The 26576-nt window shown below is 38.2% G+C and overlaps 2 protein-coding genes across 4 annotated transcripts in view; both read left to right on the forward strand.

Annotated features, from left to right (window-relative positions):
• Positions 1-436: 436 nt before the first annotated feature.
• On the forward strand, positions 437-2672 carry LOC26530800 (axoneme-associated protein mst101(2)). Its single transcript, XM_032439786.2, has 4 exons — positions 437-745; positions 1044-1373; positions 1480-1758; positions 1830-2672. The coding sequence occupies exons 1-4, from the start codon at positions 635-637 to the stop codon at positions 2670-2672; spliced, it is 1563 nt and encodes a 520-aa protein (XP_032295677.1). The 5' UTR covers positions 437-634.
• A 19-nt stretch (positions 2673-2691) lies between these two features.
• The window catches only part of LOC6635455 (titin homolog), a 30957-nt gene continuing 7072 nt past the window's right edge, over positions 2692-26576 (forward strand). Inside the window, exons 1-45 of one of the 3 annotated variants that reach the window (XM_032439961.2) lie at positions 2692-3072; positions 3227-3457; positions 3567-3914; positions 3982-4101; positions 4176-4628; positions 4705-5034; positions 5122-5448; positions 5515-5862; positions 5939-6310; positions 6370-6723; positions 6787-6966; positions 7037-7342; positions 7625-7822; positions 7959-8273; positions 8334-8543; positions 8622-9029; positions 9125-9439; positions 9523-9873; positions 9936-10292; positions 10362-10721; positions 10822-11232; positions 11322-11498; positions 11566-11745; positions 11803-12366; positions 12445-13161; positions 13235-13414; positions 13521-13751; positions 14250-14507; positions 14570-14719; positions 14772-15014; positions 15072-15305; positions 15388-18840; positions 18900-19112; positions 19171-19296; positions 19416-19646; positions 19710-19862; positions 19981-20073; positions 20128-20241; positions 20349-20435; positions 20523-20603; positions 20726-20842; positions 20903-20971; positions 21028-21123; positions 21198-21290; positions 21500-23228. In XM_032439961.2, the coding sequence (XP_032295852.2) occupies positions 2779-3072; positions 3227-3457; positions 3567-3914; positions 3982-4101; positions 4176-4628; positions 4705-5034; positions 5122-5448; positions 5515-5862; positions 5939-6310; positions 6370-6723; positions 6787-6966; positions 7037-7342; positions 7625-7822; positions 7959-8273; positions 8334-8543; positions 8622-9029; positions 9125-9439; positions 9523-9873; positions 9936-10292; positions 10362-10721; positions 10822-11232; positions 11322-11498; positions 11566-11745; positions 11803-12366; positions 12445-13161; positions 13235-13414; positions 13521-13751; positions 14250-14507; positions 14570-14719; positions 14772-15014; positions 15072-15305; positions 15388-18840; positions 18900-19112; positions 19171-19296; positions 19416-19646; positions 19710-19862; positions 19981-20073; positions 20128-20241; positions 20349-20435; positions 20523-20603; positions 20726-20842; positions 20903-20971; positions 21028-21123; positions 21198-21290; positions 21500-23228 (16177 nt within the window). In that variant the 5' untranslated portion in view covers positions 2692-2778. The remainder of the gene's footprint in view (positions 3073-3226; positions 3458-3566; positions 3915-3981; positions 4102-4175; positions 4629-4704; positions 5035-5121; positions 5449-5514; positions 5863-5938; positions 6311-6369; positions 6724-6786; positions 6967-7036; positions 7343-7624; positions 7823-7958; positions 8274-8333; positions 8544-8621; positions 9030-9124; positions 9440-9522; positions 9874-9935; positions 10293-10361; positions 10722-10821; positions 11233-11321; positions 11499-11565; positions 11746-11802; positions 12367-12444; positions 13162-13234; positions 13415-13520; positions 13752-14249; positions 14508-14569; positions 14720-14771; positions 15015-15071; positions 15306-15387; positions 18841-18899; positions 19113-19170; positions 19297-19415; positions 19647-19709; positions 19863-19980; positions 20074-20127; positions 20242-20348; positions 20436-20522; positions 20604-20725; positions 20843-20902; positions 20972-21027; positions 21124-21197; positions 21291-21499; positions 23229-26576) is intronic. The other 2 variants (XM_015169093.3, XM_070208127.1) reach the window with 2 other exon arrangements.

Below are 26576 nucleotides of genomic sequence, written 5' to 3' on the forward strand. Positions count from 1 at the left end.
AAATTAAGTGCGCCATTCACAAAGATGTTGAATATGATATGTATATAAATAAGCACATGCACACAAATTTACATTTGCCTGTGACCTGATACGCGACATACATACATATACATGTATGTATATGCTATTCCTGTGCATTTTGTTCAATTCGCTTAATGTTATTACTTCGTATTTGTATGGTCAACTGATATGTCTGGTATAGCTAGCTACATATTGAGCTCATATTTAACACTGATCGCACCGCTCTTCAATCCTGTCGTTCGTTTCTTGACAACAACAAAAAAAAAAACTATTATCTTGAGTGCTGGTCACGGCCTAAGTTATTTTGTTATTGTCCTACACTTAGTGACTGTTGATCGATATTACCAATTAATCGTTATCGAGTTATCCCACACATATGCCAAGCTGCAACTGCAAGCTCTAAGCAAGTGTCATCGAGTTACCCAACACTTTTCCAGTCAATTTGTCTCGCATCACATGCGAATTGGAATGTGTCATTAAATTCTAAAACGTCCGCTATTTTATTTGCCATCAAAAGTTTTCAACCGTGTATATTATAAGTTAAAGTCTAACTAAGTGTAAAGTGAACATGTGAAAAAGTGCGCGAAAGGTATAGAGTTAAATACATGGAAGAATGGCAGAGAATGCCGACAGTCTAGTACCGGATAGTCAGGTATCCTCGTGCATTGGTTCGAGCACAGCGGAAAAAAAGATGGACACTTGTCCAGAAAATAAGGTAATCAAGGTTAGTGCATGTGTGCTGAACCCAGAATGACAGTGTTGATGGACAAAACAAGCTATGTATGTATGGCTTGTGCATGAGTATTTGCTTATTTAAACGGAAACGAGATTAAGTTTGTGTTCCACTCGTAGATCGACTTCTCGATTGCTGTCAGAGCTGAAACAACGTACAAGCCAAAGTACTAATTTGTTATTAATTAATTAATTAACTACGCTGTGTGGCTTTTGAAGGTCCACTAACTAAGGAACAGAACCACCAAAAAGAAAAACAAAAATAAAAAGTTCTTTTCTTACAATCACAGGAACATGAAAGAAAACATGGCAATCAAAAGGCAAAGGCACAAGAAAAAGGTGAAGAAAAAGCAACTCGTAAGAAAACCGACAAGAAAGATACCGATGACAAAGTGAAGCTTAGAGATGTGAAAAGCGTTAAAGAAACCCCACAACAACAGGGGCATGAAATAGGGGGTAACGCGAAGAAAGCGAAAGCTCAGTCGCGTCGATGGGAAAGTGCATTAAAAGAACGAAATGCAATAGAAAGCAAAGAATGTATCAAAATTGAGGGAAACCCAACAAAAGAAACTTTTATCAATGCGTCGGGTTCAAAAAGAAATGTAAAATTGGAAGTGAGGGTAAATATTAACCATAAATTAATTTCTTATCTTATGACAAGCTTTTATATCAAAAAATGTATTCACTAATAAAATCTGCGCTCATTTATCCGGCAAAAAATAAAAGAAACGGGATGCCAATTCGAAAACTGGAGAAAAACTAAAATCGCAAGAAAACCAACGAGGAGGTCTTGGAACTCAGCGAACAACAGAGCAGAGAAAATCTGACGATAAGCTCAATCTAGAATGTCAGCAGTCTCAAGAGCAAATTGTTTCTAACGAGAAAAGAGCTTTGGATAAAGCGCCCGTTACTAAGAAGGAAGTCAAAGCAACGTCCGGTGGGGCCACTAAGGATAATACCAAAAAAAGTGGCATAAAAAGGCAACTAAGCCTGGATGCTCAGAGAGTAAGAATAAGTTCATTTATATATTTGTCTGTTAACCAAACGTATCTATATTAATCATTATTTTTCGTTAGACGCAGAAAAAAACAAATGCATTAGATCCATCGCAGCGGAAAACGGAGTCGAAAGAGCCTGATTGTAAGAAATTGAAAATAACGGATAATAAAAGTGAAGAACAAATGAATCCACAGTCGCAAAATGCCAAACAAGCTCCGCCAACTAAAGACCCTGTCAAGAAGATCTCGGAGAACAGAGTGTCGTCATCTTCAAAACAATTAAGTAATAGACAAACAACGAAGTCCAATACTAAAACTGGAAAAGTTATAGATACAACTACTAAAAAAACATTATCAGATGTTACGAAAGCTAAAGCAAAGATATCAATAAATGCTAAAGAAGATCTAATGGAGGAAGAAAAAGTCAACTTAAAAAAAAAGGAAGCTAAGAGCCGACAGAAAGAGAAGCAAAAGGACATCAAAGTAAGAGTTGGAGAAAGAAGTACCCAAATTCTAGAAGCCCAACAGAAGCTTGAAGATCAAGGAAAATTGAAAGATATGAAAAAACTGTTCGATGATACAAAAGTTGTTAAACCATTAACAAATGTTAGCAAAGAGCAAGAAACTAAGACAATGGCAAAGAGAGAAATGTTTAATGCCAATTTAACATCTGATGAAACGCCCAAATGTCAAGTAAAACCACAGGAGGATGGTGCAAACCGGCAGAAAACCGAGAAGAAAATTGATACTGCTAAGAAATTCAAGTCCTTCGATGAGGCAATTGATACGTCAGTATTTACTAAGAAGTCGTCGAGTAGGCCTCGCAAAATAAGCGTGGATTCTCGAAATGTAAAGATAAATATACATGTATGTCCTTACGAATGCCCCATTTTAATGTTATTCTTTACTCTTAACTTTTAATCGTTTGTCACAGGAAAAACAAAAGGAACCGGTTGCCAACTTTAAATCTGGCGAGCTGCCGAAGTTGCAAGAAAAACAAGATGATAATGTAGCTGCAAATAAAACAATGCAAAAAGAATTCGACAATACATTAATGTCCTTGGAAAAGAAAAGGCTCGAAGAAGGACTTCAGAAAAATTTACCCCAAAAAAAAAGGACTGTGTTTAAGAAGGAAAATAATAAGGAATCAATTGATATGCAGCAGCAGCAACTCAAAAAGGAACTTGTTTTAAATACGAAAGACGATATATGCAAAACACAATCTTATACGAAGATGGAAAAGGCATCAATGGAAAAGGGCAATCAGGATGCATCCGATACAGTTGGCCTTAAAGCCAAAGGAATCTGGAAAGCCCAAAAGGTAAATGCACTTCTTTATACCCTTTTAAAACATACCTTTTCTTATACCCTTGTATAGTATAAGATAACTGGTGTCTCATTTTTAAGCTATGATTTTCGGCGTACGGAAGATATTTTTTTTATATTAATATATTATGTCTACGAATATTCAATAGCTACAAGAAAAACAAGATGGAGAGCTGAATACTGAGCGGAAAGAACTTGAAAAGCAATTGGATAAACAACAATCTGTAATCGAGAAATGTCAGCAACAACAACCAAAAACTGTTTCAAAGAAGAAAGGACCAACTGTTAGGAAAATGTCTGTAAGCAAAGAAAGAAACCCCACAACGGATAAGGCCGGTAAAGACATATCGAAATGCGGAGTAAACGTTGATGCTCAAAAGGTAATATTTGATGTCTATGGTTATTACCATTATTTTAAATTTTAATTATTTCCTATTAACAATTCATAAAGAATAACCTTAAAATATACCTTGTATTTGTCTTTAACAGGGAAAAAAGGTAGCACCCAATCGATTTCAGCAGACAATTGGACAAAACACGGCCGATGATGATGCAAAGCATAAGTCTTTTGAAAACATTGATGTTAAACAAGCCCCTTTTGACCAACGGAAAGCGTCTGTAGCTGAAGACCCTATGAAGCTTGATAAAAATAAACCTCCACCGTTCTATGCAGACAAAAAAGTCATTGACAAAGGACTTTTTTCAGAAGCCATATCAACGACGCTCAAAATGACATTTAAGAAAAAGGTCCAGAAAATAGCCAATGAAACTGAACCCTCAATTGATAAGAAAATGGTACCACCCACTGAAAAGCATATTGTTCCAGGCTTACAACAGGTAAGAATTTTAAACAATCTATTCCTGCAGGACTTATTAAAATGGGCCTTGTCTGACTTTTAAAAAGGGTGCAGAAGCAAAGGAATCAAGTGAAAATAAATGTTTATCAGATAAGACGCTAAATTATAAAAAAGATCAGGAAAGAGAAATTTCACATACGACCAACATATCTTCACTAAGCATAAGCGTAAGCATATTTTTTAAAAATTAATAAAAGTTAACCCTGTTCTCTAATAAGCTAGTCGTAATTGTCTCTCACAGAAAAAACTATATGCATCTTATCCGTTACAAAAAACAACCGAGCCAGACATTGTCGATGGTAAAATTTCAAATCCTTTTAAGACTAAAGACAGACTGGAGAAAATGCCTAAGCAAAAGGAAGATAAAGCATCGGTATCGAAGGATCCCATGGAACTTGGCAAACAAAGGCCTTGCCTGACTGTTAAAAAGGATATAGACAAAAAAGATGAAAGCAACAAGAATGACAAATCAAATATAAAAGAGAAGTCTCACGCCAAGAATACTAACATTAAAAAAGAATTGGAAGTACCAACTCACACGATGAACATAGTGCCAGGCTCTGAAGTAGATGTGGCTGAGCTACAGAGGATGACTCAGCGTAAAGCTGTCGTTGATACAAAGCTTAGCCATTCTAAATATATGAAACATAAACATCCTCAACTACAGAAAGATGTTATTCCGAGTTCCCAAGAGGTAAGCATCTCTTGAAATTAAGTCCAAAAACATTTGATGTTAGGAAAATCAATCATTTTATAATTATTTGGTACAGCAAAAGCTATTTAAATCAGATGTGTTACTGAAGACATCTGAGCAGAATACGGCCGAGAGTCAAAAGTTCAACCCCTTTAAAAACACAGATGACATTCAAATACCTTCTCAACCACAGTCACTATGGATAAAAAATGATCCAAAGGTTCTAGTCAAAAATAGACCTTGTCCGACTTTTAAAATAGATATAGATAAAAAAGAAACAACTCTCAAGCGAAGCTCATCAGATGATCAACTAAAAATCAGAATAAAGAAAGATCCGAGACAACATAATACTAATGAAAGGGAAAAATCTGAAAGGACTGTCAACATTGTAACGGGCGCTCAAGAGGTAAGTTCTTGAAAAAATATATAATTAAATTAGTCGACTATTCTCCAAAATATAAAAAAAATATATTCTGTTTACAATCAATTACAGAAGACAATTGTACGAAAAACTGCTTATGATAAACAGTTAGGCACTTCGAGAAATAACGATCTAAAACTTCCTCAATTACGGCCGGATAAATCATCGCTTATCAAAGACTATGAGAATCTCGATGATAATAGGCCCTGCCCGACCTCGAAGAAGGACACAGAAAAGACAGTGCCAGCTGATAAGCGGGCAGAGTCAGGCGATATACTAAAAAGAAAAGAAAAGAAAATTGATGAAACAAAAAAACTGGAAAAAGATAGGGAAATTTCGCAAAAAGCCAACATGAGTATTCTGCACTCTGAAAAAATGTTTGTTCCAGCCTCAGATGACGTAAGGATATTATTTAGTACAACTTTATAAATCGTTATCCCAATAACAATCTTTATTCTCTTACAGAAAACACAATTTGAGACAGATCAATTACTGAAGCCAGCGCTGCAAAACATAGTTGATGGTAGAAACGTAAACCCTATTATTAATAAAGATGAGAAACAAAAAGTGCCTCAACAACAAGAGCATCAATCTTTGTTAAGAAAAGTCCCCAGGGAGCTGAGCAAAAATAAGCTTTCCCCATCTTTTGAAAAGGATGTTCGCAAAAAAGAGCCGACTTGCAAAGAGATTTTAATAAATGATATGCCAAGGAGCAAAGAAAAGGTGACACAACATATGAAAGAACCGAGAAAAGAAAAAGAAATTCCGCATAAGACCAAGACCCAACAAATTATTGTTCCAAGTTCTCATGAGGTAAGATTGTTATAACTATGACCGACAGAATTGCTAAAATTAAAGAAAATAAATTATTTCTTATTGTATATTACAGAAGAACCTATTAGAGTCGGATCCGTTAATGAAAACATCTGATAAGAAAATAGTCGATGTTAGAAATTCAAAGCCTTTCAGAAACCAAGATGAGAAACAAAAGCCTCCTCTACAATACGACAATGCGTCATTGGCAAAAAAAGATGGCAAGGAGCTAGCCAAAAATAGGCCTAGCCCGACTATTAAAAAGGATGCAGCCAAGAAAGATACAACTCTCAAGCAAAGTTCATCTGATGACCAATTAAAAATAAAAACAAAGAGAGACATGAAGCAAGTTGACAGAAAGGAAAATAAAAATGGAATGGAAAATTCAGATAAATCAGAAATCATATTACCAAGCTCTAAAACAGATTCAATACCAGGCTCCCAAAAGGTAATGTTCATATAAATACACTTGTCTGGTATCAACAATTATAAATAATTTTTGAATAGTATCAATTAAATCAAGCACGACGTAAATTACAGACGACAACTGTTCGAACAATTACCGAAGATGAACAGCTAAGCCGTTCTAGGAATAACGATCAGAAAAGTCCTGAGCTACAGCAAGCTATGTCAACGCTTACCGAAGACAGGGAGGAACTAGATGAAAACAGGTCTTATTCGACCTTTAAGACGGATTCATGCAATAAAATGGCAGCTGATAAGCGAGGGGTGTCAGGAGACATATTAAAAAGACAAGAACAAATTGTTGAAATAAAACAGCAGGAAGAAAGGGAAATTTCGCAAAGAGCCAACATAAATTTACTTCACTCTGAAGAAATTATTGTTCCAGATTCTGAAGAGGTAAGTATCTTATATTCAGCATAAATGTTTACCGTGATAGCTAATTATTATTGTCAATTACAGAAAAAATTGTATGGAACAGATCTGCCACCAAAAACATTTGAGCAAAAGCTAGTCGATGGCGAAAGTTTAAACCCATCTACCAGTCTACAAGAAGAAGGTCAATCACCAAAATTTAAAGAGCAAGGAACCAAGATTTCTTTAATACACTCTGCAAAAAGTGTTGCTCCAGGTTCTCAAGAGGTAGATAAAGCCAAAAACAATAACTGTTTATATTGACTGCTTTTATATTAATTGTTGTAATCTCTTACAGAAATCAGATCCGTCACCAAAGACAACTGAGCAAAACAAAGTTTATAATTCAAACCCTTCTGATAAAAAAGATGAAAAACAAAAAGATTCCACCGAGCTTTACCAAATAAAGCCCTGCCCGACTCTTGAAATGGATGCAGATAAGAAAGAGACTATCGACAAAAGCGAAGTACCAGACATCGTTTCAGAAAATAAAGAAAAGAAGAAAGATAAGAAGAAAGACAAGAAAAAGGACAAAAAGAAAGATAAGAAAAAAGAAAAGGAAAAATTAGATAAGTCCAAGAAATGTGTGCCCAGCTCTCAAAAGGTAAGCTTCTTTGTTCAATAAGGCAAGTGAGGGTAATTTAGTGGAGGAAAATCCGACTTATAAATACTCTGTCGCTGTGCCAAGCTGACGTAACAAACTACATACACACCTACACAGAAATACACATCCACAAGAAGACACATGAAACTAAAAAAAATATATTTTCAATTGCAAAAGAAAATTATAATATTCTGCATTAAATAAAAATCAAATCAATGCAATACCGAAAATAGAAAGTTAAGCCCGTCTAATAATGAACAACACAAACTTTCTCAATTACAGGAGAATAAAGTAGCGGTAACGACTCTCAAACAGGATGCAGACAAGAATGAGACGAGTGTGAAACTACCTTTATCAGATGACAAATCAAAGACAGCGGAGCAAATGAAAGATGAAGCAATTGAACAGGAAAAAGAAAATTCAAATGATACCAAGAAGTCTGCACTAGACTGTAAAGATGTTAACCCCAAATCTCTAGAGGTAAGAATATTTCAAATTAAACCTAAAAATGAATGGTAAATATTAACACCGATTGTCTAGACGCTAGCTTCCTAGCATTAACGGTTATGAATCGGTTAGTCAGGACAACAGTTTATTACATATTTTTTCATTACAGAACATAGCCGATGGTAAAAATGTACAACCTGTAAAGCCCGGTATAGAACAAAATGTTCTTCAGCCCCAAGAAACCCATTCATCGTCAACGAAAGGTCACAGGGAGACTGACAAACAAAAGCTTTCCCCGTCTATTACAAAGAATGCAGACAAGAAAGAGCCTATTGTCAAGGAACTTCCATCACATATTAAGCCAAAGACTAATGCAAAGAAGACAGCTGTGATCAAAGAGCAGAGAAAAGTAAAGGATATTTCGCAAGACACCAAGATTTCTTTACTACACTCAGACAAAGTTGTCACTGCTGGCTCTCAAGAGGTAAGGCAATTTTACAGTAAAGCTGACAGCTCATTCGATATTCGATATTGTCCATTACAGGAAATACAATTTAAATCAGATCCGTCACCAAAGACAACTGAGCAAGACATAGCCGATGGTAAAAATGCAGAACCTGAAAACCTTGATAAAAGACAAAAAGTTACGCCAAAGCTAAATGAAAATAAGACAGTTGATGAAAAAAAAGTGCTAAAACAAAGTGAAATATCTTTACAACATTCTGAAAAAAATATTGTTCCAGGCTCTGAAGAGGTAAGTATTTTTCCAATAAAGTCAAAAGTCAATAACGTCTCACTCTGATAGCTAATAAATCTTCGTTATTTTTAACAGAAAAATCTTTGCGATTCTGATCCACCACCAAAGACAAGTGTGCAGAACATAGTCGATGGTAAAAATGAAAACGCTTGTGAAAAAAAAGATGAAAAACAAAACTTTCCCCAGCAACAGGAAGATAAATTATCACAATCCTATGAGGAGCTCGATAAAAATAAGCCTTGCTCGCCTCAAATAAATGATGCAGTCAAGAAAAAGTCAACTGCCAATGAGGATTTATCAAAGCTTAAGGAGAAGAAAAAAGCCAAGAAAGAAATGAAGAAAGAAAAAAAAGCACGAAAGAAAGAAAAGAAGAGACAAAAAAAAGAAAAGAAGAAAGAAAAAAAACAGCACGAGAAGGACAAGAAAAAAGAAAAGGAAACAGCAGATAAGACTTCAAAAATTGTAGTAGGCTCCAAAATGGAGGTAAGCATATTTTATAATAAATGTCTTATTAATAAATCACAAAAGCAAATTTTATTACTGATTGCTTATAAATCTCTTAAAATATTCGTTAATAGAAAAAGCCTTGTGAATCAAATACGACACAGAAGACAACTGACCAGAAGATAATCGATGATGCAAATGTAAAGTCTTCTGATAAAAAAGGTGTTAAACAAATAGTTCCTCAACAGCACAAAAACATATCATCAGTAAAAGAAGAACCAAGAGAGATTGACAAAAAGGATGCAGACAAGAAAGATACAAGCGACCAAGGAGCTTCATCAGATCACAAATCGAAGATGAACGAAGAGAAAAAAGGAAAGGTAAAGTCGAATAAAGGCAACAGGTCTGTACTATGCACGGAAAATGTGGTTATGCCAAGTTCCCAAGAGGTAAGGATGCTTGAAAGTGTAGCCATAAATAAATAAATCTGAACATTGATTGCTATTAAATATATCATTATTATTAACGACAGAAAAACTTATGTGATTTTAAGTCGTCACAAAAAACTGAGGAAAACGAGGGTGAAATGCTTAACCAATCTGAAAATAAAGGCGAAATACAAAAGGTTCCTCAACAACAGGAAGACAAATCATTAGCAGCAGAAGATCCAACGAAGCTTGGAAAAAATATGCCTTGTGTGGCTCTCAAAGAGAATGCAGACGAGAAAGAAACGAGCGACATAGGGGCTCTTTTCGATGACAAAACAAAAATGATGGAACAAAAGGCAGATGAAGGGCCAGAAGAGAAAAAAGGAAAGGAAGAGTCGAATAAAGCCAAAGCTGTACTATGCTCGAAAAAGGTGGTTTTTCCAAGCTCCCAAGAGGTAAGGATGCTTAAAAATGTAGCCAAACATCATTAATTGTACACAATCATTTTTCATGACAGAAAAAACTGTTTAGTTCCGAGTCTTCGAAAAAGTCAACGGAGCAGTTCATAGTTAAAGTTGCAATGTTTAGCCAGACTGAAAACAAGCACGAAAAACATAAGGTTCCCCAAAAACAGGAAGAGAAATCATCGGCAACCGAAGTGGAGGTTGACAAAAATAAGCCTTGCTTGGTTATTAAGAAGGAAGCAGGCAATAAAGAGACAAATGTCAAACAAGGTTTAACAGATGACACATTGAATGCAACAGAACAAAAGACAGTCGAAAAGATAGAGGGTATAAAGAAACATGAAAACTCCGAAAAGGCGAAAAAAAGTGAGCTTAACTTTGGGAAAGATATTATCCTAAGTTCTCAAGAGGTAAGGAGCGGCAAATTAATTTATTTAAACACAGATTGTGATTTAATTTATTATTATTGTTTATGACAGAAAGAACAGGAAACAAACGAAGTCCATGTTGCAAAATTGTACACATCTGAAATTAAAGAAGGGAAAGATGAAGGTAAAGCTCTTCAACAGCAGGTAACACAGGACCATGAGGATAAAAATAAACCTTGCCCGACCCGTAAGACGGATGCAGACAAGATGGAGACAAGTCACAAAGAAGGCTTGCCGGATGGCTTATCAAAGACTAAGGCGAAGAAGAAAGAGCTGAAAAAAGAGAAAAAGGACAAACAAAGAGATATAAAAAAAGCAAATAAAAAAGCTAAAAAGAAAGAGAAGAAGGAAAAGAAAAAAGAAATGGAGAAATCAGATAAGTCTAAGAAAGTTAGACAACGCTCTCAAGAGGTAAATAATTTAATAAACCCTTTCAAATAAAAGCAAAAAACAAGTAAAAGTGCCCTTCTGGCCCTTCTAATAATAAGAACAATCATTTTCTCAACAATAGGACAATAAAGAATCGGTTATAAAAGACCACAAGGCGCACGATGAAAATACACCCTGCCCGAGTCTTACAAAGGATGCAAAAAGCAATGAGATAAGTGATAAACAATGTTTATCAGATGAAAAGTCAAAGATAACGGGAGAAAGAAGTAAAGTCGAACAGGAAAAAGAAAACTCGGATAAGAAAACAGAAGCGTGCTCTGGTAAAAGTGTTATCCCAGTGTCTCAAGAGGTTAAAGATAAAAAAAATCTGTTCCCAAAACGTGAAGCCATGGTTAGCAAAGACCTCAAGGAAAAGCAACACGAAAGTATGCTGAGTCCGTCTTTAAAAAAGGATACAGAAGCGAAAGATATCGATTTAAAAAGAATGAAGGAAGAAACTAGGGTTTCCGATACTATCGTTGTCTCTCAAGAGGTAAGCTTCTTTTAAAACCCAACTCCCCTAACAAATTAACAATAACCTAACTAGAATGAATTTGGAAAACAAACCTTCTCCAACAACAGGAAGCTAAAGAAGCCTCAAGCATAATCACAGACGCCATGGGTGTGCAAGAAACTAGTCAGCCTACAACTCTACCCTCCACTTCTGTTGAAGATGCTATCCCAAATACAAGACGAGAGCAAATATCAAATGAGTCTAATTCAACGGTATTAGGGACTGATACGGATGTTATTGAACAGGTATATACGATCCACAATTGTAGAATCATAATATAGTACAATATTCAAAATATTTATTATACCATAGAAAAACCACATTGAACAAAAGTCGAAAGTTGACCAAAAGGAAACAGAAAAAGAAAACAAAAAGCTGCTTCAACATGAAAATCCTTTAAAGGTAAACGGTGCAGAAAAAATACCAGTTACCACAACGGAAGAAAATTCAAAAACTAATGACAAGAAAAGAACAAACTTGAATGCTCAAAAGGTAAGGATTGCAAACAACATAGATGTATAAGTAAATGTTTTATATCTCGTTTCATAGGGAAAGCAAAAGAAACCAGGGTTAGCAAATGAAACTCAGCCAAAAACTAAGCAGCAGAAAGAAAAAGATGACAAATTGAAATCTTCAGATGATATCACTGTAGAAAAGCTTCGATCACCAAAAGTGTCGGAAATTGCAGACACCGAAAAGGAGGATCAGACTATGTCGGCTAATGTGAAAACAATTGAAAAAGCATCTTCAGATACTACCACAAAATCGAATTCTTTAAGCGGCTTAGTCTCAGATACACAAAATGAAAAGGAATTATGTGCCACTTTAAAATCTGACAGTTATCCAAAGTTACTAGAAAAACAGATAAAAGATATTTCAGCTTGTAGGCAAACAGTGAAAAAAGAAATCGATCAAGAAGTAAATCCAGAAATGAAAATCGAAAAGGAAGAGCGAAAAGGTATATCCTTAAATGAGAAATGCCAGCTATCTCAAATGCCAAAGGATGAGCAACAAACTATCAAGATGGAACGCAAAGCAGTAGCCGCTGAAGCCAAAAAAGATAATACCATTAGATCGGATCTTAAGAGAAAATTAAAAGTGGATGATCAAAAGGTAGGAATACATTTATTAGTATATCAAAGACAGTTTTGTATAAACAATAAATATTCAATCTTTAAATCGTCTCTACAGGAACGGGAACAAAACAATACTGAAAGTAAGAAATTGAAATTGATGGATGATAAAAACAAAGAGCAAACACAGCCTCAGCAGCCAAAATCAATTCAAATGCCAATAATAAAAGGAAATGAGAAGACTTTGGATATGAAGGTTGCGATTGAAGCTCCGCAGACCACTAAAAAGGAGCAAGATACAAAAGCAAAAAAGGTTAAAAAAGCTAAAAAAGCCAAACATAAAAAAGAAAAAACAGAGGAAGAGAAACTTAAAAAAAAAGCTAAAAAAGAAAAGAAAGCAAAAGAGCGAGAAAACGATAATGACAAAGATGTAGATAAGGATCTGGCAAAAAAGGCAAAAAAAGCTATGAAAAAAGCTAAAAATAAAACCAAAAAAAAAGAACTTGAAAAACAAAATACGAAAGAAACGCTAAGCCAAAAAGCTAAAGAAATAAACGAGAAGATACAAGATAAAACTGACAATGCCAAAGAAACATCAACAGATAAATCTACGGAAAATCTAAACGTAACCCCAATAGACAACAAAACCCATATAGTAAATGATATAGACGAAAGTAAAATTGAAAGTAAGAAGCTGCAGTCCCCTAACGTCGCAAAGAACGCTGAAGTGCAGAAGAAGCAGGAAGCGAGGCCGAAAGGAATAGAAAAAGACATATCTCATGCGATCAAGAAAACTAATCCAATTCTTAAATCTACTTTTCCCATAGCTCAAGAGGTACTGATATTCGGCAACTCGAACATTGGTTTAATGACTTGTATACAACATCAATTATCATTATGTTTTCCAGGTATCGCCAGAGCAAATCAAACCTTGTCATGAGAAAACAAAACAAAACACTACAAATTTAAAGTGCTTGTCAAATAACAACATTGATCCAAAACAACTTCAGGATAATCAACAGCATTTGGCAAATCAAAATGTAAGAATAAAGAAACGAGCAGGAATTGAGTCAGGAAATTCGACTGAGGTTAGGAAAAACATAACGGGCACTAAAAGCCATTTTTTTTTTCCAGCTTTATAAGCTAAAATAATATCTCTTTGTACTCACGCGCGCTTAATATCTTTTATTCCAGGTAATACAAAAGCAATTTGAACAAACCCAACGTGAAACAGAACTACAAGAAACACTTGATTTAAAAGCTGTGCAAAGCACAACAATTGAACAAAAAAATCTTGCGGAGCAGGCGAATCGACAGCTTTCAACTAAACAAAATGTTGTAATAAAGAAACTTGACTCAAAAAAAGAAGACGTTAAGAAAAGTTTATCGGAAGTTAACAGCGCTGTTATTCCAGTTAAAAAAGAGGTACATTAAAGTTTATAAAACTCATTTATTTGATTCTAGCGACCTTGCTCCGGCAAAGTTATTCCTACTATGTTTAAGAAATCAGCTTTCGGTCCATTTCGTGCAAGTAAAATAGAAAAGTCCTGATACTTTAAGCTTTGTTCTTAATTTTACTACCAAGCCAATGGCTTTTCAAAACTTAAGGATCACATCTTCAATATTTTTTACCTAGATTTTTGAAAATTATTTTGAAGTTTTTCAGAAAAAAAAAAATTGTAACACGTCTCAACTAAATCAGTACAAAAATCTTTCAATATCAGTTTCAATCCGATCGAATGGTAAGCAAACTAGTTTCCTACAACCAATTTTCCACGGTTGCGAGTGGAATTTTTGAAAAACCCCATCTTAGTGTGCACCTGCACCACATAAGGTAACTACAGATTCAATCAGACCAGGATACACAGTATATGCGTACATATATCAAGATAAAACTTGTTTATTAATGTTTTGTAATAACAGGCAAGTAATAATATAGACAAATTATCCCATGGGAACACGGAGAGCCAAGGAATCAATGCTAACTATTTGAAGCCTTTGGCAAGCAAAAATAGTGAACAAAAACTTCAACTGCAGACAGCTGATCGTCGGGCTTCTGTAAAGAAAAATGACAAGGAAAACGTGGAGCAGTCAAGAAAAGAAGAAGATTCCAACCAAACAGAAATGACCAAAAAGAATGCGACTGGCCTGAACAGTTGTCTTATTTCGACTGCTGAAGCGGTAAGCGAATAATTTTTAATATCATTTATGCCAAGTAAAACATGAGAAAACTAACCCAACAGAAAGCAAATCAACACAACAATGAACATAAACTTCATCGAGTGCCATTCGATCGGCAAACCCTAACTAAACAAAATGATAGGAAAAATGAACCCGTGGCTCAAAGAAGTTTACCAAAAACTAACTACCCTGTAATTCCAGCTGCTCAGAAAGTAAGAAAACTATTAAATGATATATAAAACTACATGATTATGATATCTACAGGATAAATATGAAAAGCCTGAACCATTCATGGAGATAATAGAACAACTGGAAGCTGATGAGAATAGCTTGCAGTTTCTAGCCCATAAATACAATGATCAGCAACATCTTGAAGCCCAGGCTGCGCAACAACTTCTTCTGAAGCAGCAGGTAACAAGAAAGGATGAAAAAGTAAAAGACTATCGAACATCTTATGAGACCATGAGAAATGCACTAAGCTTTCCAAACATTCCATTTGATTATGGAGTAAGGGTGTTTCAATGCTCGAACGTGGAATAATTTATTTATTATTATGATTTACAGGTAAAACAAGGAACACACCAAGAATACCAACATGTCGATAAAACGGCGAAGCCCTTGGCAAGTAAAAACAATGAGCAGCAGCCTTTTCAGCAGCAAGACGATGCAAAAACCTCAAAACCTCCTTACAAAAGTCTGATGCAGGAACCAAAGAAGGAATATGGAGGAATGCAAGCATGCATGGAGAGCAAACTAAATGATTTGCCAGATATTAATGATATAGGATTGTCACAAATGGTAACTATGCGTTTCAGGGTTTAAAACTTATAAAAATGAAATTTTATTATATAAAAGTGCATATTCAATATTCAATTCCCAGAAAAAACAAGTAGAATTCCAATTACCCGAGCGGAAAGCGGAAAAGATAGAAATCGATAATGATAATCTAAAGTTTCTGATTAACAAATACAACGTTTTTAATAATCCACAACAGCCAGTTGATCGACAAACCTTGTTAAAGCCAGGTGCTAATCCACTAGAAAATGAAAGCAATGACAAAACACTTGATGGGAATAAGCGGGAAAATGACCAACCTCTGACATTAGAAACAGGAATTAAAATATCCAAGCCCTATACAAAAATTAAACAAACTCTGAAACAAGGCAACAATCGAAAGAATGGCGATCCGGTAGAAAAGACAATAGAGTTGATTCCCATTGAGCAAGTGCAAAGTAAGCTAGGTGGGCAAAAGGTGCCGAGACCAGATTCCGTAGAAACTGAGAAAAACGTTCGTCAAACTAAAGTTAAACAAGTCCCAAACATAATGCAGTTGGACAAAGAAAATAATGAGAAAAGCCCCCAGCTGCCAGCTAAAGAGGAGAGATGGTTTTCAGAGGTAAGATTAGAAACAGAAGCAAAACAAAATCCGGCAAAAAGGACAACTGAGAATAACTTGGATCGAAAAAAAGCAAAACTGTCAACTGCAATAAAACCGGAGGAAATTAATAAAAGACAAATAAAAAGGAAACTTGAGCAGCAAGGCACAATTGTGAAAGCTCCAATTGAAAGTTATTCAACTCCAAGAAAGGTCGACAGAAAAGAATCGGTTTCAAAAGAACAAGCAAGTGTTGAGGTACAACCGATCATTAAAAGGTTTGAAAAGAAAACAGATAATTCCAAAGAAATGCAGATGCTGTCCAAAAAAGAGATAAATGATAAGACAGTGCCTATAGATGCGGGGCCTAAAACTGAAAGCCAAGCAAAGCCAAACGAAGCCGACAAAACTGAATGCTATAAAGTGTCTGACGTCAGATTACAAATGGAGATACCTATGTTGGCAGGTAGTCAAAAGGCAGAGAAAAGTCCAATTGGCACAGATTCAAATCAAATACAATCACAACCACCGATTGGGCAGGCATCGGAGCTGGATCAACTTGCTAGGAGAATGCAAAATATTCCGGAAAAGAGCGATCTGAATAGGAAACTTGAGGATCAAAAGCCAATGTTGCAAAAGACGGAATCATTTAAGGGGAAACGGAAACGACAACAGCCAAATGTTGAACAACAAGCAAATAAGAGTATCGCAAATATCATGGATGAAAAAGGCGAAATCAATACTGAAAAGGTTTCCGACGAAAAGAATTTAACTGAAGCGGAGAAAAAAGAAACTGGGAAAACTGTTGGACAAAAACAAGCACAACAAACGAGTGCCAAACATATGCCGGATATCGAAGAGATTGTGAGAAAAATAAATATGAATCAGGAAGACAGTGAATTGGGTAGAAAACTTGAGGATCAAAAAGCAAAGTTAAAGAAAATCGAACCGTCAAAAGATTCTCCGCAAAATAAAAAAGAATTTGATGCAAAGGAAGAACGAAAACAGCAACTTAAAAAGAAAATGGAAAAATATATGAAAGGCCAATGCGAAAACAATGCGGAAGATTTTTCCTCAGCGAAGCAGCAACTAGAAATTGGGAAGATAAGTGCGAAAACTAATCTATTAGAAACTGAGAAATGGTTGGGAGAAAAAAAAGCACAGCAACCGAATTTAAAACAAGCGCCAAACCTCGAAGAACTTGCAAGAATAAGCGCGGAGCAGATAGAGGCGAACGTCGACAAAATTGTTCGGGATATGGAAATCGATCTAGAGAAAACCGATACCTTAACGTATATCCCGCCCATGAAAGTAAAGCCTGATGCAAAGTTGGAACGGAAACATAAAATGGAAGAGAGACTCGAAAACAATACTGAAAAGGTTTCCAACGAAAAGCAAACACTCGATATCAAGAAGATAAGCACGGACATGCATCATATCCCTGATGAAGCTAATAAAAGCGCGGAGAATAGACGAACTGAGATGGGGCCAGGACAAAAACAACTGCAACAACTAAGCACTAATGATGCATTGAACCTCGGAGAGATTGAAAGGAAAAAAGAGATGAGTCCGGAAAATAGGGAACTGAAGAGGAAACTTGATGATCAAAAACCAAATGTGCAGACAACGGAAACTTTGGAAAATCCACCACTTAAGAAAATAAAATCTGATGCAGAGAAACAAAAAAAACAAAAGCCGTCTGTTAAACAACCAAAAATCAAAAAACAAAAAGAGAAAACAAAGTATAAGCAAGAGAGAAGCGAAAACAATACTGAAAAGGTTTCCGGCGAAAAGAAAGCACCTGCAGCTAAAAAGAAAACCACGGAAGCGGTAGAAATTGAAACAGAGAAAAATGTTAACCATGCGTCGAGTCTCCTCGAAGCGATTGCAAAGAAAATTGAAAGTAATACGGAAAATGTAGATATAAATATAAAACTGGCGGATCAGAGACCAATATTGCAAGAGAGCGAAACTTTCAGAAAAGAGGAACAGCGACAAGAAAAACTACAGCCGAATAAAGAAGAACAGAAACATAATTTGGATAACTATAGGAAAGGCGTATGCGAAAACAATACGGAAGATATTTCGTCAACGAAGAAAGAACCTCTCACTAGGAAGATAAGCACGGAAACTCGGCAACAAGGAGCGCATCTCGAAGTTGCACGGAAAGAAGACATTATTCCGGATAATAAGGAATTGAAAAGGAAACTTGAGGATCAACAGCCACAATTTCAAAGAACAAAAACTTTGGAAAATCCACCACAAAAGAAAAGAAAATCGGATGCAAAGCAGAAACAAAAAGAACAAAAGCCTCTCGTTAAGCATCCGGAAATCAAAAAACAAAAGAATATTGAAGATAATGAGGAAGAGAGATGCGAGAACAATACTGAAAAGAATTCCGCCGATGAGGAACCACCTGAGGTTAAGAAGAAAGGCATGCAAACTAATCTTAACTCCGATGAAGCTAGTGAAGACGCTGAAAAGCGGAGAACTGAGAAAAAGATGGGACTAAAACAACAAAGGGTTCAAAAGGTGCCCAATCTCGAAGAGATTGCAAGAAAAATGGAAATGGATATAAACAATAGTGAATCGGATCGAGAACTTGGGGATCACAAACCAAATTCACAGAAAACCGATGTTTTAAAAGTTCCTAAGCCGAAGAAGAGGGAATCCAATGCGGACAAAGAAGAAATTCGGAAAAAGTTAGAACTAAAAGAAGCACAACAACCAAATGTTAATCAAGTGCAAAACCTGAAAGTACTTCCAAGAAGAATGGAAATAAATCAGGAAAATGTGAAACTGACACCAAAAGTTATACAGAATACAAAGGTTATTGTCAAGAAACCGTTGCTCGATGCACAATTGAAATCTGAGTCAGATTTAAAACCAACTGAAACCCATAAAATTGCAATCAGTGTACCCAGCGACCCAAAGCTTGTCGCTCCCAACCCGACAAACGTAAGTATAGACTCAAGTAAAATGCTATAGTTTGTAAATTAATTAATTCGAAACAAAAGCATCAGGAAAATGAGGCGCCACCCAACATACCATTTATAAAGAAACTAGAAAGTAATGTGGGAATAGGATTTTTCGAAACGACGGCAGCTGCGCAAAAGCGATCCTCAGATGGTCAGTTCAAAATGGAAACTAACCCGAAATCAGATGAGGTCCAGAGAGATGCAATTGATATGCCCACAATCCCTAGACGCATTCTTCCAGTTGCGCAAAAGGTGAAAACAAACTAGATTAAGTTCACTGGCTTTATCTTAGTCTTATATTTTCCATTAGCCAATTCTTGGGGTCAAAGATCTTCGACCAAAGCGAGGCCCAGGTCATGTGCCAGTTAGCAAACCTTCTTCAACGGCTAAGGAAGAGATTGCAAGCAAGATGCCCAGATCCTCAATATCGCAAAGCGTAAGTATATGCAATTTGCATCAGTTAATGATCCACGCCAAGAAGACAACTACTTGACCACAACTTCACTAGAGGTAAGAATGAGCTAAAGAACAAACATATTTATTCTTATTCAACAGCCTGAGAGCAATAAGACTGAGGCAAACAAAACTCTATTGGCTTCCAAGGAAGGGATTGCATCCAATGTAACCAACACCCAAAAAAATGTTCCAATAAACCAAAAGGCTGACTTTATGCCCGACATCAATGCCAAAACTGAAAGCGCACCTAAGAAAAGTCATAAGCCAGGAAAGAAGGCAATGAAGGAAATCGCATCTAATAAAATGCCAGGGGAGGCATATTCGCAAGCGGTAAAAATATTCGGCATATCAAAAGGGATTATAAAAACTAATTTTTGTAATGCATTCGAAAAGGCTGGGGAAAAGGGTATAGGCTCAGAGCCAACGGCTGGTGTTAGTGCAGGAATCAAAAAGGAAATCGTATCTATGAAAAGTCATAAGCCAGGAAACAACGCCAAGAAGGGAAGTACAGCTGAAAAAAATACAGAAGGAGAATCTTCACGAGCGGTAAGAAAGTCGAGATTCGATAGAAAGACATCAATTTATTTATTATCAAAGATGTTCAGTATATGATCTTCAGATTATCCTTAACATTTCCTTTATTTTATAATTTCTTCCCACAAAGTCCACAAAAGTGCGTCGAAAAAGAAAGTCAGAACGTATGATACTCATCAAGGACAAGGAGGGAAATCTAGTTAAAAGAATTTCTTTACGATTGGTAAGAAGGAAGTTAAGATAAAATAAAATATCGATATTGATGTTTCTTCAACAGTTAAAGCGCAACCTGAGGAGGAGGAAATTGAAAGCAATGCTACTGGAAGCTGCAAGGGAACAGTTTGAAATTAATACGCCCGATATCGCAGATATTAAATTAACATCGCCCAAGGTATGTAGAGATATGTTGAACAGGGTTACGCAAATGTTCCAGCCAGTCTTGGAATTTGAATTACAATAGAGTGTTATCACTTATTATTTAATTCCTAAATTAAATAGATCATCATCAAGTCGAAAGAAATAAAAGCAAACCCAAACCCAAAGGCCGAACGTAGCCTATTTACCAAGGCAAAGGATGAAAAACCAGTTAGTAGAATTGCATTTCAAAGATTTTCGATATCGGTTAGATAGTGAAGATACTATTTATTGTCATCATTTATGTTTATTCACCAGATGGAAAAAGTGGATGCCAGCAGGCCTCCACAAGCATTTTCTAAAGAGAACCAAAAAGACGTTATCCCATTAGCTGAAAAGGTAACTTCCATAAGAACGTTTGTTATACAACGAATAATATTTCGTAAGCCCCTGTTGATGCTTTTGCATATTTAAAACAACATTTATAAAAAAAGAAACGAACATATTTTTTCTTTTAATAGATCTCCGTCGAGCCCAAAGAGGTCGGAACACTTTCGGAGGTCTCGACCGCTGGGCGTTTCTATGTGAAGGAGGCAAATCAAGTTAGCAAAATTCCTGCCAGAAGATTTTCACTACCGGTAAGAGTCACGTTCATAAAAAAAATATGCAAAATACAACAATTTCAATTCATCGAACAGTTTGAGAGTAAAAAAACGCAGGCTTACAGAAATCCACAAGCCGCCAAAGAAGATGGAAATACTCAAAAGGTATGCCAAGCTGCTTTCGATAAAAAGAATTACAAATTTAAATGCTTAATCAATAGACGATTGTGGTTCCCAAGGAAGCCGAATCCAGACTAGGTAACGCCAATGAGGAAAGTCTAGCTCGGACACTTTCTTCAAGGAGGACCTCGCTTGCGGTAAGGGAACTAACATGTGCTAATAACAACAGCATAAAAACAAAGCTGTTCATATTACCTTTGTCTTCTCACAGTTGGAGAGCAAAAGCTTGGAAGCAAACAGAGTTCTACAAGCTTTTAAGGACGACCTTGCCAAGCTGGCTGCAGAGAGGAGGAAGTTGTCCAAGGTGAGCGGCTGTTTCAGGTTAAAGTGTTTGCGTATCCACTAAAGCTGTCAACAATGCTTGACTAGCAGTCACTTTGTGGCTTAAAATGCATCCATTTAAAGCTGTGGAAGAAAGGAATTATCAGGAATCTGATATTAATTCGATATATATAAAATATGTAAACCATTTAATCGTCAAATAATTGATAAATCTTTAAAAACCCCGTGTAGAGCACAAATTCGGAAGCTTTAGATGAATGGGAGCCATACAAGGTGAAGGACATGAATGCTATCTTCAGAGCGCGCATTGTGCGTAAGGGACTGTTGCATGGTAGAACCCTGAAGCTGCCCACACGCCGTGAAGCGGCACATATGCAGCCCCATCTAGTGGATGAGGACGAGATGGATTTGGAAGAAATTGGCGTGCCAGATAGTTATGAAATATACTGGCCCAGCAATTGGCATGAGCTCGAGGCCAACACTTTGGCGCATCCCGATGAGGTGGTCGAAATGTCGACGTTACTCTCATTGGATTTGCCGAAAATTACATACTCGCCGTCGCTGTCGCTGGCTGAAAAGCCAACGGATCCACATCGACTGAGTGACTTGCAGCTGGAGGCCATGATTTATGCTTGCCAGGCCCATGAGCAGATACTGCCAAGCGGCCAGCGTGCTGGCTTCCTTTTGGGCGATGGAGCGGGCGTGGGCAAAGGACGCACACTGGCGGCCATCATCTATGAGAACTTTCAGCAGGGACGAAATCGTGCCCTCTGGATATCCGTGTCGGAACATCTACGATTTGAGGTGGAGCGTGAGCTGAACTATATTGGCGTTAGTGAACAGATCAAAGTGGAGCCCATTGGAAAATTCAAATACAACCCGATAGCCTCGGATGAGATGGATAATGAGTCCTTTACGAAGGGCATCATCTGCGCAACCTACACAGAGCTGACAGGCGAAACATCAAATCCGACAGCCAAATACGAGACCCACGTGAGCCAGCTGGCTCAGTGGCTAGGCAAGAATGGCATTGTTGTATTGGATGAATGCCACAAGGCGAATAGGATGAGTCTAAGCAACACCGAAAGGTTCATCAAGATGTGCAGTTCGGTGCTGAAGCTGCAACAGCTGCTACCCATGGCACGGATTGTCTATGCCTCGGCCACGGGCGCCGCCGAGCCGCGCAATATGGTCTACATGACGCGGCTGGGCCTGTGGGGCATGGGCTCCCCATATGCGGAATTCCTTGAGTTCGTCAATGCCGTGGAAAAGCGGGGCAGTGGCGCCATGGAGATCGTCGCCGTTGACATGAAGCTGCGCGGCATGTATGTGTCGCGCCAGCTGAGCTTGCATAATGTCAAATATCGCATTGAGCAGGTGCCTTTGTCGCGAGAGTTTCGCAAGTTCTACAATTATTCAGCGGAGCTTTGGGCCAAGATTAATGAGCAGCTAATCAAGGCCTTTCGACGCATTCGCATTGAGCCGCGTATCCAGGATCGGATCAATCGGCAGTTCTGGTCCGCGCATCAGCGCTATTTTAAGAACCTGTGTATGGCCGCCAAGCTGAAGCATGTGGTGAAGATGGCCAACGACGCTAGACTCAGAGAGCGGGCAGTGGTCATTGGGGTGCAGTCGACCAGCGAGTGCCGCGCCCTGCACTATCTGGAATATGACCGAACTGAGCTGACGGGCTTTGTGTCTACTGCCAAGGCGATCATACAAACGTTTATTGAAAAATATTTTCCAGCACCCAGCGTCGAATGCTTCGAGAGGCTGCTGAGGAGCGGTGCCTTTGACCCGGAGAAGCGCACAAATCCCACGGGCGGCCAGAAGCGTCCACGCATGACAGCCGACTGGTCCAGCACAACTTCTGACGATACTGAAACCAGTTCCTCAGAGGAGGATGAAGACGATTGCAATGATGCTGAAAACAAGCCCCGCCGCTCAATAACCTCCAAGGGTAAGTGATATACGAAATAAATAATATTAAACTGGTAGGCAATATAAATTGGTTTATTTACTTGATTTATAGCTATGAGGTAGTAGCGGGGAGCTGGTGGTAGCTATAAAATGAAAGCTACTTGATATATATTTTTATATATACACTAGCTTCTATAACGTTGTTCAAAAACATGATTTTGATATCCAGTTTTATTGATTACTTGGAAACGGGTAAAGTTATCAATTATCGAAACGTCATATCTCCGCGCGGAGTTCTGTCGTTTCGAAACGTCATATCTCCGCGCTGAGTTCTGTCGTTTCGAAACGTCATATATCCGCGCGGAGTTCTGTCGTTTCGAAACGTCATATCTCCGCGCGGAGTTCTGTCGTTTCGAAACGTCATATATCCGCGCGGAGTTCTGTCGTTTCGAAACGTCATATCTCCGCGCGGAGTTCTGTCGTTTCGAAACGTCATATCTCCACGCGGAGTTCTGTCGTTTCGAAACGTCATATCTCCACGCGGAGCTATTACCCGAGATATTAAAAAAAATCATCGAAAAAGTTTCGATTTTCGCACCGACTTCGATTTTGAAAAAAAACGTGATGTAACCCCATGCCATTTTGTCGATTTGGGTAAAAATTTTGGATTTCCTTTTTTTGATGCCAATCGATAGAACTGATCCTTACGATATCGTGGAAGGTCATATCTCCGCGGGGAGTTATGTCGTTTCGAAACGTCATATCTCCACGCGGAGTTCTGTCGTTTCGAAACGTCATATCTCCGCGCGGAGTTCTGTCGTTTCGAAACGTCATATCTCCACGCGGAGCTATTACCCGAGATATTAAAAAAAATCATCGAAAAAGTTTCGATTTTCGCACCGACCTCGATTTTGAAAAAAAACGTGATGTAACCCCATGCCATTTTGTCGATTTGGGTCAAGATTTTGGATTTCCTTTATTTGATGCCAATCGATAGAACTGATCCTTACGATATCGTGGAAGGTCATATCTCCGCGGGGAGTTATGTCGTTTCGAAACGTCATATCTCCACGCGGAGTTCTGTCGTTTCGAAACGTCATATCTCCGCGCGGAGTTCTGTCGTTTCGAAACGTCATATCTCCACGCGGAGCTATTACCCGAGATATTAAAAAAAATCATCGAAAAAGTTTCGATTTTCGCAGCGACCTCGATTTTGAAAAAAAAACGTGATGTAACCCCATGCCATTTAGTCGATTTGGGTAAAAATTTTGGATTTCCTTTTTTGATGCCAATCGATAGAACTGATCCTTACGATATCGTGGAGGGTCATATCTCCGCGGGGAGTTATGTCGTTTCGAAACGTCATATCTCCACGCGGACCATTTACCCGAGATATTAAAAAAATCAGCGAAAAAGTTTCGATTTTCGCACCTACCGCGATTTTGAAAAAAAACGTGATGTAACCCCATGCCATTTTGTCGATTTGGGTCAAGATTTTGGATTTCCTTTTTTTGATGCCAATCGATAGAACTGATCCTTACGATATCGTGGAAGGTCATATCTCCGCGGGGAGTTATGTCGTTTCGAAACGTCATATCTCCACGCGGAGTTCTGTCGTTTCGAAACGTCATATCTCCGCGCGGAGTTCTGTCGTTTCGAAACGTCATATCTCCGCGCGGAGTTCTGTCGTTTCGAAACGTCATATCTCCGCGCGGAGTTCTGTCGTTTCGAAACGTCATATATCCGCGCGGAGTTCTGTCGTTTCGAAACGTCATATCTCCGCGGAGTTCTGTCGTTTCGAAACGTCATATCCCCGCGGGGAGTTATTACCCGAGATATTAAAAAAAATCATCAAAAAGTTTCGATTTTCGCACCGACCTCGATTTTGAAAAAAAACGTGATGTAACCCCATGCCATTTTGTCGATTTGGGTCAAGATTTTGGATTTTCTCTTTTTGATGCCAATCGATAGAACTGATCCTTACGATATCGTGGAAGGTCATATCTCCGCGGGGAGTTCTGTCGTTTCGAAACGTCATATCTCCGCGCGGAGTTCTGTCGTTTCGAAACGTCATATCTCCGCGCGGAGTTCTGTCGTTTCGAAACGTCATATCTCCGCGCGGAGTTCTGTCGTTTCGAAACGTCATATCTCCGCGCGGAGTTCTGTCGTTTCGAAACGTCATATCTCCGCGCGGAGTTCTGTCGTTTCGAAACGTCATATCTCCGCGCGGAGTTCTGTCGTTTCGAAACGTCATATCTCCGCGCGGAGTTCTGTCGTTTCGAAACGTCATATCTCCGCGCGGAGTTCTGTCGTTTCGAAACGTCATATCTCCGCGCGGAGTTCTGTCGTTTCGAAACGTCATATCTCCGCGCGGAGTTCTGTCATTTCGAAACGTCATATCTCCGCGGGGAGTTCTGTCGTTTCGAAACGTCATATCCCCGCGGGGAGTTATTACCCGAGATATTAAAAAAAATCATCGAAAAAGTTTCGATTTTCGCACCGACCTCGATTTTGAAAAAAAACGTGATGTAACCCCATGCCATTTTGTCGATTTGGGTCAAGATTTTGGATTTCCTTTTTTTGATGCCAATCGATAGAACTGATCCTTACGATATCGTGGAAGGTCATATCTCCGCGGGGAGTTATGTCGTTTCGAAACGTCATATCTCCGCGCGGAGTTCTGTCGTTTCGAAACGTCATATCTCCGCGCGGAGTTATGTCGTTTCGAAACGTCATATCTCCGCGCGGAGTTCTGTCGTTTCGAAACGTCATATCTCCGCGCGGAGTTCTGTCGTTTCGAAACGTCATATCTCCGCGCGGAGTTCTGTCGTTTCGAAACGTCATATATCCGCGCGGAGTTCTGTCGTTTCGAAACGTCATATCTCCGCGCGGAGTTCTGTCATTTCGAAACGTCATATCTCCGCGGGGAGTTCTGTCGTTTCGAAACGTCATATCCCCGCGGGGAGTTATTACCCGAGATATTAAAAAAAATCATCGAAAAAGTTTCGATTTTCGCACCGACCTCGATTTTGAAAAAAAAAACGTGATGTAACCCCATGCCATTTTGTCGATTTGGGTCAAGATTTTGGATTTCCTCTTTTTGATGTCAATCGATAGATCTGATCCTTACGATATCGTGGAAGGTCATATCTCCGCGGGGAGTTATGTCGTTTCGAAACGTCATATCTCCACGCGGAGTTCTGTCGTTTCGAAACGTCATATCTCCGCGCGGAGTTCTGTCGTTTCGAAACGTCATATCTCCGCGCGGAGTTCTGTCGTTTCGAAACGTCATATCTCCGCGCGGAGTTCTGTCGTTTCGAAACGTCATATCTCCGCGCGGAGTTCTGTCGTTTCGAAACGTCATATCTCCGCGCGGAGTTCTGTCGTT

This window comes from Drosophila virilis, chromosome X, assembly GCF_030788295.1.
Source record: "Drosophila virilis strain 15010-1051.87 chromosome X, Dvir_AGI_RSII-ME, whole genome shotgun sequence".
Classification (NCBI taxonomy): domain Eukaryota; kingdom Metazoa; phylum Arthropoda; class Insecta; order Diptera; family Drosophilidae; genus Drosophila; species Drosophila virilis.